Source organism: Gambusia affinis, linkage group LG17 (genome assembly GCF_019740435.1).
Source record: "Gambusia affinis linkage group LG17, SWU_Gaff_1.0, whole genome shotgun sequence".
NCBI lineage: Eukaryota > Metazoa > Chordata > Actinopteri > Cyprinodontiformes > Poeciliidae > Gambusia > Gambusia affinis.
The window spans coordinates 2,422,128-2,439,964 of record NC_057884.1 but is presented as its reverse complement, the minus strand read 5'-3'; the positions used below and the strand labels follow the sequence as shown (position 1 = coordinate 2,439,964).

The following is a 17,837-nucleotide window of genomic DNA, read 5'->3' as shown; positions in this document are numbered from 1 at the left end:
AAGGAAAGGAAATTTAATGTAAAAAAAAAAAATCTTTTGTCCTACCTTTCCATAATTCTCCACAGTTACATTATGCAGAAAACCTGAATAATGTCTCAATTTCTCCTGAGACATGTTCAGTCTAGATAGACTTACTGGAATCTGATGCATTTTAGGAACAAAAGGCTGGTCAAGAGAAGAGATGGGGAAGCATTCATTTCAGAAATGAGATTTTTTCATATTCTTTCTAGGTAGATCTCTGAAAGAATTAACCTACAATAAACATGACACACACACACACACACACACCATCACACACAAATCTTAAAACTCTCCAGTCTTTACAAACTTTTTCACACTTTTTTTTATTCAAGTTTTACTTGTTATTTAAGTAAACTGATCATATTTGTCCAATCATAATGAAAATGTACATGTATTTTTCTGCATAAAACATCACATTTACAGTACATCAAAATAAATACATCTTCTTCTGGGATCGCTTGAGTTGCACTTTAATACTGATCAATTAACTACAGCTACGCATTTCACATCTCGCAGTGAAGCCTGGTCGTGATCTCTCTCTCTCACCACCAGCCTCTCCTGGCGTGTCACGGCACGTCTGTTAATCCAGCTGCATGCGAATGGAAGAAGACAAGAGTTCTGCGTTGGTCCTCAGTGGACACCTGGGGACAGGAGGCTTCCTCTGTTAGGCCGACTGGATTAAAAAAATAAAAGACGCTACATTTTCCTTCTCAGTATTCTCAGCTATTGGGAAGAGAACATGATCTCAATGTGGACAGAGAAATTCCACCTCCGTTCTCATGAACTGTCAGTGAGCTTTGATAGTTAGCATTAGCAGCACCTGAATAAATGAAGTAATTGAAAGAGTGGCCCATGTTCAAATGTGGATGTGTTAAAGTTCCAGTGGAATCAGATGGATAGGAGTTTTTTCTTGTTTGTTTTCTTTCTGGACTTTAGTAACCCACGCACACTATTGTTTGTCTGTTTTCTGTTTCACAAATTCACTGCAGTATGTAGCTTTTATAAAATATGCATATATTTTAGGTATTTGTTAAAGCTGTTACCAAGTCGTGACATTATGAGACAAATTTTCTGTGAAAAAAAAATCCACCGACTCTGCCTCCTTTCTGTGTTCCTCCTGCCGTCTGAACAAATATGCAGAATCAGAGATAGGAGGAGGGTCTTAGCATTGTCAGTCGTGCTCATGTATGTGTTGCTCGCACCCTCACCCTTTCCCACTGCTGCGCCGCTGCTTCTTATGTGCAAAGGAGCCTGTCATGAATGCTAAAGTTGGTTAGCAGGACCACCGATGACAACGGATAAACAGTTTTCCTGGAAAGGTAAATTGTTCCTCCGCCATTAGCATATTGAGAACGATATATGGTTGAATGACAACGCTAAGACCCTCCCCTGGCTCTGATTGGTTGCTTCTGATCTGGGGATTTTTGAGACAAAGGAGCTCATTTTTTCCACAGTTTATATGTCTGTTATACTGTCCTGACATATTTCAATAAATATGCACAAAACATTGGTTTTATAATAGTTACCTACAGCAGCTTTGATTAAAAAACAAACAAACAAACAAAAAAAAACTAGTATCACTTCCCTGACCATCTACTGGAACATGAGCTGTAGATAAAGCAGGTTGTACACATATTCAGACATAAGATGCATCATGTACGCTCTCCTGCTACAGCCTGTACATGCTATGCTAATCTTGTAGCAATGGCTAGTGCTACTTAGGCCATTATGCACTGAAGATGATTCATTCAGCTAAGTGGCTCATGCAGAAGATGACCTGCAGTGATTTGCCCTTGAGGTTATTAATTGATGGCAGGACATTTTCTTTCCATGTGAAAAAAGAAATCTAAGGGTGGGAGTATTTTTTCATACCATTGTAAAATCTTATTTAATTTATTTATATTTGCCTGTTTTTTGGGGGAATATTGGATGTAATTGTGGGATATTTTTGGGCAATGTTATTCAAAAATGACTTTTTCCACAGTAATGGGATTTAGTTCATTTCTCCTTTTTGAAACAATCCAAAAGAAACTGACTGGCGATAAAACAGAGTGCCTTAAACATGTATTACTTGTTTCAGTTTTGTCCCATCAGCTGATTCAGTATAAGTACAGCATAGCTTTGCACAGCTGAATGGTTGCCATGGGAGATTAAATGATTTCTCAAACATGCATGAAAGAATCAAAGCAACACTCCAGTTATGGTTCTGATGAGGGAATAACATTATGACATGATGTAAAGCTCAAAAATCAGTTGATTTTACATAGTACTGTCCCTTTAAATCTATTATTTACATGTGACAGCACAACAGAGCCCCTTATAGTCTGATAGTTATGGTGCAATAGACTGCAGCGGCATTTTATGTCCCTCAGCTAGCTTGCAATATTTACATTTCAATTTGATCTTTCCAAAAACCAAACAAAAAAATAGATTTCTCACCTAGATTTTGAATGTGAAATAAATTATGATTGTTTTCTGTTGATTTCCTGCATGTAAACGTTTTAAATTGTCGAACTCTTCCAGTAACAAAGGTAACTACAAAATACATTAACTTGGCTTCTACTGAAAAAAAGGTCCGACAGCAGCTGTGTTACAAATGAATCGAAAAATTTTTAGAAATCTAGTTTCTCCCAAAAAGAACATGTCTTGATCCTCTAATTCCTCCCACGGCGTCCTGTCCCCGACGTCTTTCTTTACTCCTGTCCATATCGCCTTCCACCGATGTGTCACCGACTCGTGTTAATATCTCTTTGCTCCGCAGCTTCTTCTTAAGTTTCCCATTATGTCTACAAAAGCTATCACATCAAAGGGAAGGGTAGGGGGAGGTGAGTGACTGTGTCTTGTAGCAGGGAGGGGCTGGACATCATTATTTGTATTTACATGGCCTCCTCCTGGGTAGAAAGGGTCAGGGAGGGATGATGAGGTGTCAGCGCCAGGTGTCTTTAGAAATGTCTCATATTGATACTTCATATTCACGAGCGTCCTGCTGAAAGTAAAGCAGAGTGATAGAGGCGGTGTTACATCAACAAAATCCCAGACAGTTCAATGTTAAAGAGCTTATGTCGTCATTTTAACAACTTTTCCTTTTCAGTCACGTTTGGGGTTGTAGGCTACTAGCTTTCAGCTTCACACCAGGAAAGCGTTTTGGTTTGCTGGTTTGGTCTGGACCAAAACGTGTGGTCCAAACTTGTTGTTCGCGGATGTTGCTTGTGCGTCAGATTTTACTGACGTATCAGGAAAATGTGAATACAGAGGTTCCATCTTTGGCTTTTGTTTGTTAAAAAAAAAAAAAAAAAGCTTAATTGCGTCAGAATCGATGTAATTACTTGATTACATTTAATGTGTTACAGTTCCGTCCCAAAGGCTGTATTTATCACACAGCTTAAGCTAGTTTTCTCAACATGTCGTTTGAAAAGCTAATGCTACACATGTAGCAGGAAGGCTTAGCAGACTCACTGCAGCTGATTATCATAGGTAAGGTAAGGGTTCCAAAGACGTTATTCATGTGAAATCTTTTTTAAAAAGACTTACCTGCTATGAGAAAAACAATGATGCTTGTTTTAATAATAAAACTGAACATGAAAACATAAAAACACAAGGTTTCTATGTTTTCTGCCTCTAACTTTTAATAATCTCCACATTTGGACACTTACTCCTCCTGTCTCATAAAGCGGGTTGTCAAATTCTGTCTCCACGGTGATCTGTCGGTAAGGGTGAGGGTAGATCAGTGGCAACCTTAGGTTGGTGTGATATCTGCACCTGTTGGGCCAAAGGAGAAAATCCACATGTTAAAGGCAGCAATTAGACATTATCAAAAAATTATTATTATTATTTTAATTACAAGACAGCCAATCAAGTCATCCTGGGACGTCTACAGTTTCACAGCAGCTTGTCAAAATGTGTGTGAACTTTTAGCATGGCACATTTTTCAGGTCTGGAAAAACAAATTTCAAACTATTTCCTTCGACTTTGCAATTATCACATGAAAGAAAAAAAAGAAAAAAGTTTTTTGTTGTAATGTGACAAAATGTAAAAAGTTCAAGGGGTGTGAATACTTTTGCAGGGTGCTGTATCTGACTGGACCTGTTTATGGAGTTACTTTGGGTCATGCTTTTTGTGAAATTTATTAGAAATGAACAGTATGAAAATGTAACTCCTTTTACACAGACTATTGTCATTCAACTGCACATTTAAAATGTACATACAGAACAATGTTACGTTGCAAGTCTCCAGTCTCCAATAAAATAACAAATAAAAACTAGTTAAAATAATAACACATATCAATAGAAATATATAAGATAAGAAGGTCAACCATAAGTCTTAGTCTGACCTTTTATTGGTTCCTGGGTGATAAAACAGAAAACCTTGAACCTGGAACGCTCCTGTGTTTATCTGAGCCGTTTCAGTGATTCTCAGTCCAGGAGGTTTTGGACTCACCTCGTGACGTAGACGTAGGCGCCTCCGAGCAGCACAGACAGCAGCAGAACCAGGATGAAGATGGCTAGCGCTACGTTTCCTCCATCCAGAGGGGAGCCTGCCGTCGCCTCTGCAACTGACACCCAACAAATGAATGATGCAGGATTAATAAGAGAGCATCATTCAGAAAATAAGGAGTCAATGAGGAGGTTTAGGAAACGCAGGTGAATGAAATGGATAAACGCTGGTAGTGGGATAAACACACAGATGGCAAATGAACTCGGTAGAAGTAGATGAAAAAACATCTACATGTTTTGTAGATGAAATTTACAGAGAGAGGAATGCTGGTTTTAAGAAACATTTTTTCCCCTTTCTTTGCAATTTTTGATTTATCTGTCTGCTAAGAAAAAGTGTTCACTTCTCACCACACAGACAGACACTCACCTTCCAAAGCATGGTTGCCAAAGCAGTCACGGTTAGCTGAAAAACATCATTCTGTCAGTCAGTGCATATGAAAACTGACATCACACAGGCTGTTTCTTTTTTGTCGTCTGTATTTTTAACAAAGCCTCTCCTCCAGGTTCACATTCAGTCTTCTTTTTATGCGCTATGCCTGTCAAATCTTCTGATTTGCATAGGCAGTTAAAAATTTAAGTCAAAAATAGAGAAAATATCCATGTAATGTGCTTTCTAAATGATTTTTTACTGATACATTTTCTAAGAAAACACTTTGACATTTATCCTCATGTACTGGTAAGCAAAACTGAAATAAAACATTTGTCCTCTTATATCATTTGAAAACTGTTTTATGCCTGATATTAAACTGTTTGGCGATAGTGAATGGAAGCAGCTAAAAGTCTCACTTTTCCACACATGATCAGTCAATGTTTTACTTATTCTGATTTTACCGCCCCACATTAAGGTAGTTGTGGTGGGACTGGATTAAAATGCTTAATTGAGTTAATTGGAGGGTCAATAAAAAAAAACCCCAAAACGTTTTAAATTCCAAATAAATTGATATATGAGCTCAACAACAAAGACATTTATTGATATTAATCTGTTACTTGATGAAACTTTCAGGTGTGACAAAAAAGCAGGGTAAAAACAAATCAATAATTTAAGTTTAATTTAAATAAGATTTAACTGGATTCATGTGACAGAATAGTCCTGCAGAAAAGTGACAAATCCTAAAGGAGAACAGATGACCTCAGTCCAATCTGATACTGGACCTCAGATATCTGTAACAGTGCAAAAAGTGGATCAGTGCATCCCTAAATTAGTTGAAGGGAATGTTCTGTAACAACTGGAAATGCCCCTCACATTTTTAAAGCTACAGGTTATGATAAAATCAAAAAGACCAAACTGAAAAGCAAATCTCACCCTGGCAGAGTGGAAGAGGGCCGCTCCAAAACGAAGGGTTCCCGATAATGCACTTAATGGCCACCTCTCCTATGAGCTCATAACCTTGGTAACAGACGAACGTGAGAGACTCGCCGGGCAAGTACAACCTCTTGGACAGGATCTGGTAGCCGTTGTCAGGGAGACCGGGGTTCTCACAGGAAACGGAATCCTCAGCTGGAGGAGAAAAACACGAGAAACGCTGGAAGGAGGAATTTTGGTGTTTCTCAATCCCAAATTAGGAATTTTCTTTGTGTGTGTCACAGCGGTACAGACAGATTTGACAGTCTCTGAGTAAGGTGACATGAGTCATGGATAATCTCCACCCCCTCCTCCAGGTGGCTGAGGGCTGATTGGTGCGCTCTATTAGCATTTCATTTACATATCAAACACTTGACACCTACATTAATAGCCCTGAAAAATACACACAGTCCACACATTATCAGGCCCACGGTGAAGTGTAATAGCAGCACCGTCTATGGCTTGCATTAATGCTGCAAAATCAAGAGAGAAAGACAGACAGACAGACAGAGAGAGAGAAAAGGACTCACATAGATCCAGTCGTGTCAGATGGCCTTGCACCAGGAAACCAAAGTGCCCCTGTTCTCCGTCCTGTGCAGGCTTCTGCTGGTCAGACTGTTTTGTTTGGACGTGTTTAACCGTTTCTCTCTAACCGGTCGGTCCCGGCCGCTCTGCGTCGGATACTCACACACGCAGTGAGGGAGTCGAGACGTCCACACGGGCGTCCCCGGCTCGCGGCCGTAGCAGGTGATGGTGGCGCCGCCCTGCATGACGAAACCGGGGCTGCAGCTGTACTGAATGGTGGTGCCGACCAGCAGTTTGGGATCGGACAGGGTTCTGGTGGAGTGCTCCACGTGGCCCGGGTCGGAGCAGTACATGACTGAGAGGAGGAAACCAACCCGCATCAAGTTCTGTGCAGTGACTTGATCATCGGTAAATGGAAGTAGTTTAGTTTTCAAAAAACAGTTGCATCTCGGTATTAGACCTGAGTGAAGCTGGACCCCCCACCTTCTTCAAACTAAACAACATTGGTGGCAAAAGTTTGTGCCACTGTCATTTTGAAGATATTAAGAAATGTTTCCAGAGGTCATGAAAGGTCATCCACCCCTTCCTACCTTCTTCAAATCAGGCAAAATTGGTGCCAATCAACTCGACTGAGTTTGTGCAGTGAAACGTTTTGTTTGAAGATAGTAATGAAAGTTTAAAGGCAAGTTTCTAAAAGTGTGGGGTGGGGGTGGGGGTGGGGGGGGGGGGTGGCTGGTCAACCTTTAAATGTTCATTAATATCCTCAAAGCCAAAGCAGCACAAAATATTTTTTTGCTGCACAAACTTTTGACACCAACTTTGTCCGATTTGAAGAAGGAGGGGGCCAAACTTCGCTCAGTTAGATATTAGGTTACAATGTATCAAAAGACAATACTTTTTCATCAGTGTTTGCCATTAAATCAGTCCATCTCTTATATACTTTTTAGAGAATTGTTAAGTCATTCTAAATTCAGAAGGTTTCCCAACTGAGAAGAACTGACTCTTTTCGCAGAAGGGGGGCTGAGAGCTCCAGGAGAGGTCCAGCTGGCAGGTGAGGGTCTCCCGTCCCACCAGGTCGTATCCGGGGTCACACTGGTAGGTGATCCGAGCTCCTCGCACCAGAGCCACGTGCGACGTCGTCTTCCAGCCGTTCTGGATCTCTGGGAGGTCGGGACAGGAGTCGTTCCGGGAAACCTCTGAGAAGAAAGATTAGGGGCAACAGCCTGATTAACTGCCTCTCCTCTCTGATGGTGTCAGCCACTGAGGCCCATGATTGGCTGTAATGAGACGTTTCCATCTCTGTCACTGTTAACGCGGGTCAAAAAGTCAATGTGATCAGTAGTGCTACAGCTGATTATGACACGACGCGGCGAGAAGACGGATGGATTCATCGGGCAGTTACTTCACCGCGGATCAGAGTGATGGATTTCATCTGAGCCGGGCCGTCTTTGAATATTAATATTTCCTCTGTGCTGATTTCACATTAGAACGGCCTCATACAGAGCGGCTGACAGTTTTTTTTTTTTTTTTGCTGTTTGTTTTGTTTTAATGAAGATTAGAATTTCAATGTGTTTTTCTGTTATTAGGAAAGCAGAACATTTCAAAGCCCAAGTCACCAAATTGGCATAAACAAAGATCTTAACTAAAACAAGCGTTTCATTGTGTCTAATAGTGACAAGATCCTTTTTTATTTGTTGCAAAAATGTAGAAGGGAATAAATAGATGAGTGTTTGTTTTTCATTAACTGGCCTCAATTTCACACACACAAGAAATGGCAATGTGGAGCTGATTACTTTTACAAAGTGAAAATAACAAAATGGATAATGGCCTTGGAAATGGAGGGTCATTAACTGTTTCTCTATTTGCATATTTCATAGGAAGAAACAAGTAATATTATTCTATGTTTAACCAGAGTCATAATATAATCAAAATTTGATTCTATATTGGAAATAGGAGTTCATCAAATAGTTGCAGTGGACTCCCACCCGCCAAAAATCCATAAATACTTTTCTAATACTTGATACACTAAATATACCTTAATATGTATTAATATCCACAGCAGAAACCATTAGCAGAAGCTAATATCTAAGGAAAATAAATGGCACTCCTAGATTGGCTGCTTTGCAAATGCCAGCCAATAGCGCGTCATGTAGCATGGATCCCATGTGTTTCAACTTCCCCAACTGCATTTTATTTTTAAATCTTTTCATTTGCTCCAAGAAAAAAATCCATAAGTAGGCGGGGCTCCACTGTAGTAATTACACTAACCTTTCTGAATGAACAACTAAAGCTGCCAGCAGCAGACAGCCTGACTAATTAAGCAGCAAACGTGAATATTTTTTTACTTGTGTTACTCCACACTGTAAATCGTAACATTGTATTTAATTGAAAAAGATGAATGAATCTAACTTGACTTTGTTCAAGGTTTTACTGTGAAACAAAGTACAGTGAATTGCAATGTTGACTTTAATCAAGTCAGTTGGGTGCATTTAACTTTTGTTACAGTAATCACTTGAATTAAATAAGTTAAGGAGCAAACTATCACTGTTTTCTATATTTTCTGTCAAAGTTTTAGTAGAGAAATAAGAAACAGGAACTGTTTCAATCAAAGGATTTTTATTTAATATAAGTAGTTTCAAGTTAAAAAGAACATCGCCTTCAGAAAGCTTTGGTGTTTTTTTACATATACAAAAAACTAAGACGTGGGAGCCGTTAAACAGATTTATTAAGTTAAGTTACACTCACTAAAATGGCACAGATTAACGTTAAGTTTATGTTAATTTGGTGAAAACTAAATAATTTTGAGGCCACAAGTTTTTATGTATCTTAAAAGTAAGGAGAACTACTTATGTTTTACAGTGATTTAAGAACTATGAAAGGGGATTTTGCTGCATAATGTTCTATTGTCTAATTTAGGTCACGATTTATATCACTTTACTTCAGTCTATGTATGAAAATCAAACCGCGATAAATAAATGATAAAAACCTGAATCATGACCCAAATGTTTTTGATTTTTATTTTTTTTTACTTCAAGTCTCAAGGTGCCCTTGAAAATCGTCAGCAGCCTCTGGGATCCATTAACCTCCAGGTGCGAAGTAGATCAACGCCACAAGGAGAAAGACCAAGATGGGTTTAAGTCCCTCTGCTCATCTACGGACTCAACTGGCAAATTACACCAATAAACCCGAAACAGAATAAAATATTTGTCTCAGTTCATATTCTTATGGTAAAAAACTTCCATCAACTACAAAGTCCGCTCCTTCAAAGATATTTTCACTGCCCATTAAAAAAAAAGAAAAGAAAAACGTGAAGCACTGTCTGCAGACACACAGAGCTTTATCATTCATCTACAAAGACGTGATTTTATCTTATAGATGAGGAAGCCTTTTTTATTTGGATTAAGTTCTGTTTGAAAACTATCTTCAATTAATTATATCAGATTTCTTTTAAGTTGCATGATTTTTTTGAAGCTGCTCTTCTGTGAGTGAAGAGTTTATCCTGTGGAAATAATCTATAATCAACTAGTAGTGTGATAAATTCAAATGAGCTCAATCATTCAGTTGTTTTGCTGATTGATTAAATATTTAATAGTGATTAAATACATATCCAAAATGCATTTTGGACATTTAAAAAGTCTTCCAGTTGCAGTGCTAAATGCTTTTCTGCTAGACCTACAAAATTGAAAAGAAAAAAGGGTAAAATGTCTTAATCATATTTAATTTTATCTATAATTTAATATTTATTTTACAGACTATCTATCTTATATTAGATACTTATGCATAATCTTTCCGAGGGATGCACAATATTATTGGAATGGTATTGGTATTGGCTGGTATTAGCTGTATAATTTAATTTTGGACATCGGCCGCTCCGACAAAATAATTCACCGGTATAAAAAGCAATGTTCTTATAGCAAATATGCCTGCAGCACAACACAACGTCATGAGAAACTGATGTGCTTTTCACTTGTTGCTTGTGAACATGTTCAGTTTTGTTAGGTAAAGATTTACAAATTTGCACTGTTTGAGTGTTATAATTGTCTGAGTGAGAGCTGGTGGCATGAAGAAATTTGACATTAAACACAATGTCAAATTGTGTTTAATGTCACAATTAAACACAATTTGACATTGTGTTTAATCCTTTGGTTCCTCTGGAACCAGAAGATCCCCAGATCCTCTGGTTCTGGGGATCCTCTGATTGGATCCCCAGAACCAGAACCAAATGAAGAGAAGCGGCATTTAGCATCTATGCACCACAAATCTGGAACAAACTTCCAGAAAACTGTAAAACAGCTGAAACGCTGACTTCCTTTAAATCTCAACTAAAAACCCACTTGTTTAGAGTTGTATTTGAAACATAATCAGTTACAAATTTATTGACGGAATCTGACTTAATGTTCTGTTTTGATTGTTGGTTCTATGTTGCATTGTGTTTTTGTGTTTGATTTGATGTAAAGCACTTTGAAATGCCTTGCTGCTGAAATGTGCTATACAAATAAAATTTGATTTGATTTTGATTTTGATTTTGAATGCAAATTGAACGTGCTGCATCATTTGCAGCCTCCTCCTTTGCATTTGGTGGTAGAATACATTGACAAAGATAATGCAGTATTTTAATTCCACAGTAGAGAAAGTCATATAGTTTCAGTAAGTATATATAGGAAAAAATATCAGTATTGGAAGTGGTTTTTGGCCAAACAAGTCTTGATATATCGGCATATCGGATATCGACCAAAAATCCAATATTGTGCATTCCAGGTCTTTCTATTTCCATTGCCAACATGGACACTTGGTCTAGGTTGGATGGAATCATCTCGTTGTTCCCACTGTACATCAGATTATTGAACTGTTGGCTTACAGTGTTGCATAACTCCGTACAGCCTAATGGGGGCGCAGGGATTTGGAAGTTGAAGCTCTGGGATCAATCTATCTTTTTTTTTCTATTGACTTGGTTCCTCTGCTACACGACCTGAACGTTTTACAGCATGTCATTTATTATCGGAATGCACGCACGCGCACACGCACGCACACACACACACACACACACACACACACACACACACACACACACACTCACACAAGGAGCACGGCCTGGTGTTGTTGTGGCCACATAATTTACTCCTCCGGAAAAGGCCTGGGAGTTTGTGGTGTCAAGAGGGTGACAAGTAAATTGGACCGCGTGTGTCTCAGTGCGCGCCTAAATTGGTGTCAGGTGTTGGATCTGGGACGCGGCGCCGATCACGCCAGGCGAGTGAGCGGAGGAAGCCACAGTTGTATGTGAACGAGTGTCATTGTGCAATCGGTGAAACAAATAGGATGTGATTGAATAAGGGCAGAGGGAAAGTGGAAGAAAAGCCAAATGAGAATGTGAAGAGGACAAAACGGGGAAATGGATAAACAGAGGAGGAGGAGGAAGAGAGGAAGGAAGGAGAGGAAGAAGAGGAGGAGGTGCCTTGAGGAAAAATTGAAATGAGTTGAAAGATAACTACAAGATTTCTGAATGTGCTTTTTAAAGAAATCTTAACATTTTAGATTGTTACTTAAGTTGTATTTTTTCTCCTGAATATACAAATTTATAAATAAAATTAATAAATAAATGTAATTGTGGAAGAAAATATATTGTCTCCTGATCATTTTGAAGGATGAAGTGACAGCTGCTCTTCCACTAATTACAATGTGCAAACTGAAATTACGAACACAAATTTGCTTAGTGAATTTTGATGAAATGCAGAAAAGTTTTTGCCCTAGGATGAGTTGGTTGTTTGGCCGAACCAAAATAGATGTACTCCAGATCATAACAGTCACCTAAAGGTTTACATGAGGCAGCTTCAGTCGGGTTGGGATCATGAACCGCTCTGACATCTGAAAAAAGGCTTGGACTCTGATCCAGTCCAGGTCTGAACCAATTCTGCCTAAAAATTAAATGAGATTTCTGTATTTTCTTTCTAAAGGCATTGGGATGAAGAAGAAAAACAAACAAAAAAAAACAAACATTGGGCCCACACTGTAAAAAATGAACTTAGGGGGTTATCAGATTAACAAAAGAATATCATGTACTTTTAACTAAATAATTTCATGTTACAAACAAAAACGTGATACAATCGTGTTGGATAAACAAAAAATTCAACAACTTCACGTTTATGAAATTTAATCATGTTGAGATAACATGATTCATTATAGTCAGACTGATGTAGTGCTGAAGACGAGTGAGATCACGCGAGACAATCGTCTTTGTCTCAACTTGAATAACGTATTCAAGTTGAGATAATGTGATTCAATTTAGTCAGATTCATTTCCCTCCGAAGAGGATCTAGTGAGATCAGGGTATCACTGTTCACTGTTTTCCTCTGGACAAATTGCAACAAACCCACTGAATTGACTGACAGGTGCCACCATCTCAATTGAACAAGTGTGAGCGCCTGACATTTAAAGTGCGTAACAGAGGTGATGAAACACCCCATGGCCCCCCCAACCTCAAAAATGAATCCGGCGCCGCTGCAGAAACCTTTATGCCAAATCCTGTAATAAAGTCATTCCTAGAAACTTCAGTCCTGCTGTTTCTGAAGAAACAGAAGGAAATATCTTCTCTTCCTCCAGGCTCAGACATGAACCTGATGACCCAAAACTAGAGTTGAGACTCCTAAATAACAATCAACAGTAAAATGTATGTTGATATGACATGTTTTGTCCAAAGGAATTCTATAAAATACTCATAGAATGGCAAACAAATCAGCATGTCTTTAAGTAAACACATAAAACTGAAATGTTTTTAGTAGCTTAATGCCTGTTTATAATGGATAAAAATTGTGAAAGTTCTTCCTTCATCAGATCTGGGTCCAGGTCTAACTGTTCCTAAGCGCTCACCGATGTAATTGATGATGAACCCCTCCCCTTTCCCGAAGACGAGGCCGGCAGGGTCAGAGTGGAAGGTGACGGTCAGATCCGGCGTGCTGGACGAGAGCTTGAAGGGGCTGCTGCCTCCAACGTAGCGCCCCAGGATCCGGGTCGTGACCTCATCGCCGTCCGTGAAGGTCAGCATGTCGCTATCGCTGATGTTTAGTCTGAGGATGGCGAGGGTGAGAGGAAGAAGAATCGCCACGAGTGAGAAAACAGCGTAGCTGGTCAGGAGGACTCAGAGAGCAGATGTTGACAACTGAATGCACTGCAGACCAGAAACGCCCAGGGCTAAACGCTAACAGGGAAATGCTAAACAGTCTGGAAACATGTTGTGGGAGCATCTGACATCCTTAGCAGCCCCAGAGTGCGCCGAGAGCTCAGGTTAGACACGGAAAATGACATACTTTATGACATATTTCTGAAAAAAAAAAAAAAAGCTTTGCATTTGCTGAAAGGTTTTTAATGGGTTTTTGTTTGAATTGTGTGAAGAAACTATTCAAACTGTTTGAACTTGAACTCTCCATCGAAAGAATTATATTGTGATTTATAAAAGATCCAACCTTCCCAGAATGTTCCTTACTGTCCAACAGCAGGGAAATGAAGAATGTGCTTCACTGAAAGTGAAGCACATCAGTCTTATGTAACATTCACGTTTTTAGCCAGAATTCCTTGTAGTTAAGTCAAATTCCTCTTAAGTCATATTTTATATAAATATAATTTTTAGAACAAATGAAGGTAAGAGTTACTTGATTGCACCAAAACAGCCATTTTATACTGTCTCTTTAGTACAATATTTAAAAGTCGAATATTTAAAATGTATTTTTTTTGGATGTAAGCGTCAATCTGTGATCGCTGATCTGCTACGGGATTGAATCTCTGTTGTTCTGTTTTGTTGCCTTAGTTTAGTAAAACCTCTTTAGCTGGTATAATATCGTTAATATTTAACAACTGGAGAACTACGTCCTCTATTCCCTTAAACTCAGAGGTTTACGTTTAACTTGAAGTTAAACGCCAACAGGCAATTAATTTCTTTTCTAAAGTAATTAACTAACGTTCCTATTTGACTCTGTCAAGTAAACAATGTGTTTTCCTTACAGCTGAACATCAAGCAGCACTCGTTTGTCTTCGCCGACGTGTATCCTCCAGCTGCAGTCCTCTCCTTCTCCATACCACTCCGGCCAGTTTGGGGACAGGATCACTCCGCCCGGACCCGTCAGGTCCCCGCCGCACTGGGCTGCAGCGGGACAGACGGCCGACAGAAAGATGAGGATAATTTAGTAACAGGGCGATCCTCAGTGTCAACTACAGATGTGCTGATTGCTGGTTCTGTCTGATAGACTAGCTTGCCACTTCTCTTAAGTGATTAAGTTGAAACAAAGCAGCTGAAATAAAACACTTAACAGCTGTATCTACCATTGCTGAATAATGTCAACATCAACAGACATCATATTTCAGATGAAAAGAAATCTCAAGTCTCTGTTTCAGTCTTTGCTTCCGTTTTTTCTTTATCTCAAGCTTTTTGTGTTCCTTCTTTCTGCTGTTGCCTGGAATCACAACGTTTGACACCAAACAACGTTAGACTAATGAGTTTTAGACTATGATTTAGGGTGAAAAGATGATTCGTTCTTTTACCTTTGCAGAGCGGCTCCGTGTCGTTCCAGTACGGGTCCCTGGCGCTTATGCACTCGATCACCGGAGGGCCCTGCTCTAAAGAGTGACCGGGGTCACAAGTGAACTGAACCACCGTTCCCACGCCGTACAAAGGGTCCGATGTGGTGAAGTTTCCATTCTGGAGGTACGGCTCATAGCAGTGGCCACGCTCAAAAGCTGAAACAGCAAAAAGAAAGAAGGATGTCAGGAACACTGTGTGTGTGTGCACGTGTGCGTGTCATTCGGAAAGAACGTCTGCTGATTGACTGGAAATATGAGTCTTAGTTAATTATTCATTTTATGTCCAGTTATTGGATTAAGATAGTAGAGGAAACATCATCATGCTTTGGCAACATCAAGCTGCCAGAAAACAGAAACTTTATCTCCTCTTCTGCGGATCAGCAGCTCCCTCCCTGGCAGTCCGTCAGAAAGCAGCTTGGCAGAACATCATGTTAAGCCAGGGGTGTCCAAACTTTTCACAGCGCGAGCCAAAAATGGTCAACTCAAGAGTACTCCAGGGCCAGAAGATTAAAAAAAACAAAAACATTTTTTTAAAAACCAATTCAGCAAAATGTTTTACTGAGAATTCATTTCCTGCTCAACAATAAACAAGGCATGAAATAATTTATTCAAAGATAATAGCCTGATTTATTTATTTTTTGGCAGGAGGGAATGTGTAAATCAGTGAAGATCCAAAACGTCATGAGGGTTTTACGAAAGAAAGGCAACCACTTGATTCATTTATGTTAGGGTCAGTTAATCACAGCAGTAATGATATGATTTAGGTCAATGATTATTTGAAAACTTCTAATAAAGTAATTAAAAGCAGATTTGAAGGCACCAAATCTGCTTCAGTGTAGAAGTCAATGGACAGACGTAATCCAATCCACCATGAACTTAAAGGAAAAGCATTTAGCTTGGTTAGTAAAAGATGAAGACTTTGTGTTGTATTCAACATTTCTGAGAGATGATTTTAATCCATGGGTCATAGTTTTGTCCAAATTGGGGAAAAAAAGCCTCCATTTTCATCAACCACCTGCACTGGTGGGACATATTTGTGCCCGGGCCCCAGCAGTATTCCTCCCTGTGTGTGTGTGTGTGTGTGATGTGTTTTATCTGTAACCTGTGACCCTCTACCTTCATAGCGGATGTTAAACCCGGTCTCATGGTTGGGCTGATCGGTGATGAACTGGACCCTCACAGCCGGACCTTCGCTGATCACCCCCTCAAAGGGTATCTGTCCCCCCCGCCCTGAATCGAACAAAACCACGGAGCCGGCGTCCAGGCCGCTCCACAACACCAGCCTGAAGGGAGACAAACACAACAGATCAGCAGAATATTTCAGACTCATTCGGTGAAGAACTTAAGGGTGCATTCACACCAGCCATGGTTCATCCTCTTTAGTCAAACTCCAGTCCATTTGCCTAGAAACCGATTTGATCCGGTTTGTTTGTGGAGGTGTGAATGGATAATTGATCTCTACTGCTGACCAAAATAGTAAACTCTGGTCTGCCTAAGAACCTCGGTCTCTGTTCGGTTGATGTGGCCTCTGGTCTGGTTGGAATGCATATGTGAATGCCAAGTGAACGAGAAACTGCTCCACAAGCAGGAAGTGGACTACAGGGAATTCTGGCTAAATCGCAACAAAACAAAAGCATGAGTTTAGCACTAGCAGGAGAAATAGGTCAATGTCATTTACCAAAGACAAAAGAGAAATCCAACAACTGCTAAAATCTCTATCTTAATTATATTTTGTGAATAAGGAAGTTGTACTCAGTGTCTTCTTCTGAGGTTTTTGTGTCGTTTCCTTCAGTAGTTCTTGGTGCAGCGCCATCACAGGTGAAGAGAGGAACAAGATTTTTCTAGAATTTTGGATTGTTTAACAGTGCAATGTGAAAGAGAACGGCACCAACCCAAACTGTAATAAATGTTGCACTTTTGGTCCCCAATCAAACTGAGTCAATGGGACCATCAGCAGTGAGGAGAAGTAAACACATTTTGTTTAAAACAGACATTTAAAGGAGCCCTTACAAAAAAATCCCATGAAAATCATGTTTTCACATGTGAAGACATGTGCTTTTTGCGGTTGGTTAAATATTCTTATTGCTTTTGTTGGAGGCGCAGTTTAGCTTTTATTTGAAAATAAAAGTTTCATTTTCATGGGACTTTTTTGTAAGCGTGGGTGCTTGTAAATGGATACAGCATGGTCTTGTATCCATTAGACAACTTGAAACTTGACACGAACCTGGGATAAACCACCTTGTTTGGCCCCTACCTGTCAGTTGGCCCCAGGGCCAGTCTCTCCAGGTGCAGATGTAGTCTTTGGTCTTTCGGTGCCTCCAGGGACCAAGAGCAAGAACGGTCCAAAGTAGCATTTGGTCCATGGTGGGGGGACGGTGACAGCACCCGGCCCACTGTTGCATTCTTCACCGTCCCTCCACAAAGAGCTGCAGGGAGGAGGGCACGCTTTACACACACTGGAATATGAGACCACTAACTCAACGCCTTAAACCGTCACTGGGAACGTTATCAATGTTGTGAATCTACACACATACATACTCACCCCTGCAGGTCGGCTCCTTGCCGCTCCAGACGGGCAGCGAGGCGTTGATGCAGGTGAGCTGCGGCTCCCCCTGCAGGTGATAACCCATGTGGCAGTGAAAGCTGGCTACGCCTCCAGGGAGCAGGTCCAACACCGACACCTCCCCGAAGTGAGGTCTCTTCGGAAGTGAGCAACTCAGCCTGAAGACTGAGACAGAAAGAGATTCACTGTTGACGTTTGACCAGATTTGTGTTGGGGTTACCAGAGAAACCAAGCGTCAAACCAAAAAGGTGATATTTAATTCCTTTTAGCTTCTTTTGTTGCTTTCACTTCACAAAATAGTGAACCGCTGCACATCTTTTCTCCA

At 40.0% G+C, this 17,837-nt stretch overlaps 1 protein-coding gene across 4 annotated transcripts in view; it reads right to left on the bottom strand.

Moving 5' to 3' along the window:
* Positions 1-325: 325 nt before the first annotated feature.
* Positions 326-17,837, bottom strand: part of LOC122819245 (seizure 6-like protein) — a 60,756-nt gene continuing 43,244 nt past the window's right edge. The window contains exons 5-17 of one of the 4 annotated variants that reach the window (XM_044095815.1): positions 17,492-17,677; positions 17,204-17,375; positions 16,066-16,232; positions 14,911-15,105; positions 14,374-14,512; positions 13,246-13,442; positions 7,383-7,577; positions 6,545-6,736; positions 5,818-6,012; positions 4,882-4,917; positions 4,459-4,567; positions 3,675-3,780; positions 326-3,007 (exon numbers count right to left, since the gene is read on the bottom strand). In XM_044095815.1, the coding sequence (XP_043951750.1) occupies positions 2,975-3,007; positions 3,675-3,780; positions 4,459-4,567; positions 4,882-4,917; positions 5,818-6,012; positions 6,545-6,736; positions 7,383-7,577; positions 13,246-13,442; positions 14,374-14,512; positions 14,911-15,105; positions 16,066-16,232; positions 17,204-17,375; positions 17,492-17,677 (1,922 nt within the window). In that variant the 3' untranslated portion in view covers positions 326-2,974. Of the gene's footprint in view, positions 3,008-3,674; positions 3,781-4,458; positions 4,574-4,881; positions 4,918-5,817; positions 6,013-6,424; positions 6,460-6,544; positions 6,737-7,382; positions 7,578-13,245; positions 13,443-14,373; positions 14,513-14,910; positions 15,106-16,065; positions 16,233-17,203; positions 17,376-17,491; positions 17,678-17,837 lie in introns of those variants that run through there. The other 3 variants (XM_044095814.1, XM_044095816.1, XM_044095817.1) reach the window with 3 other exon arrangements.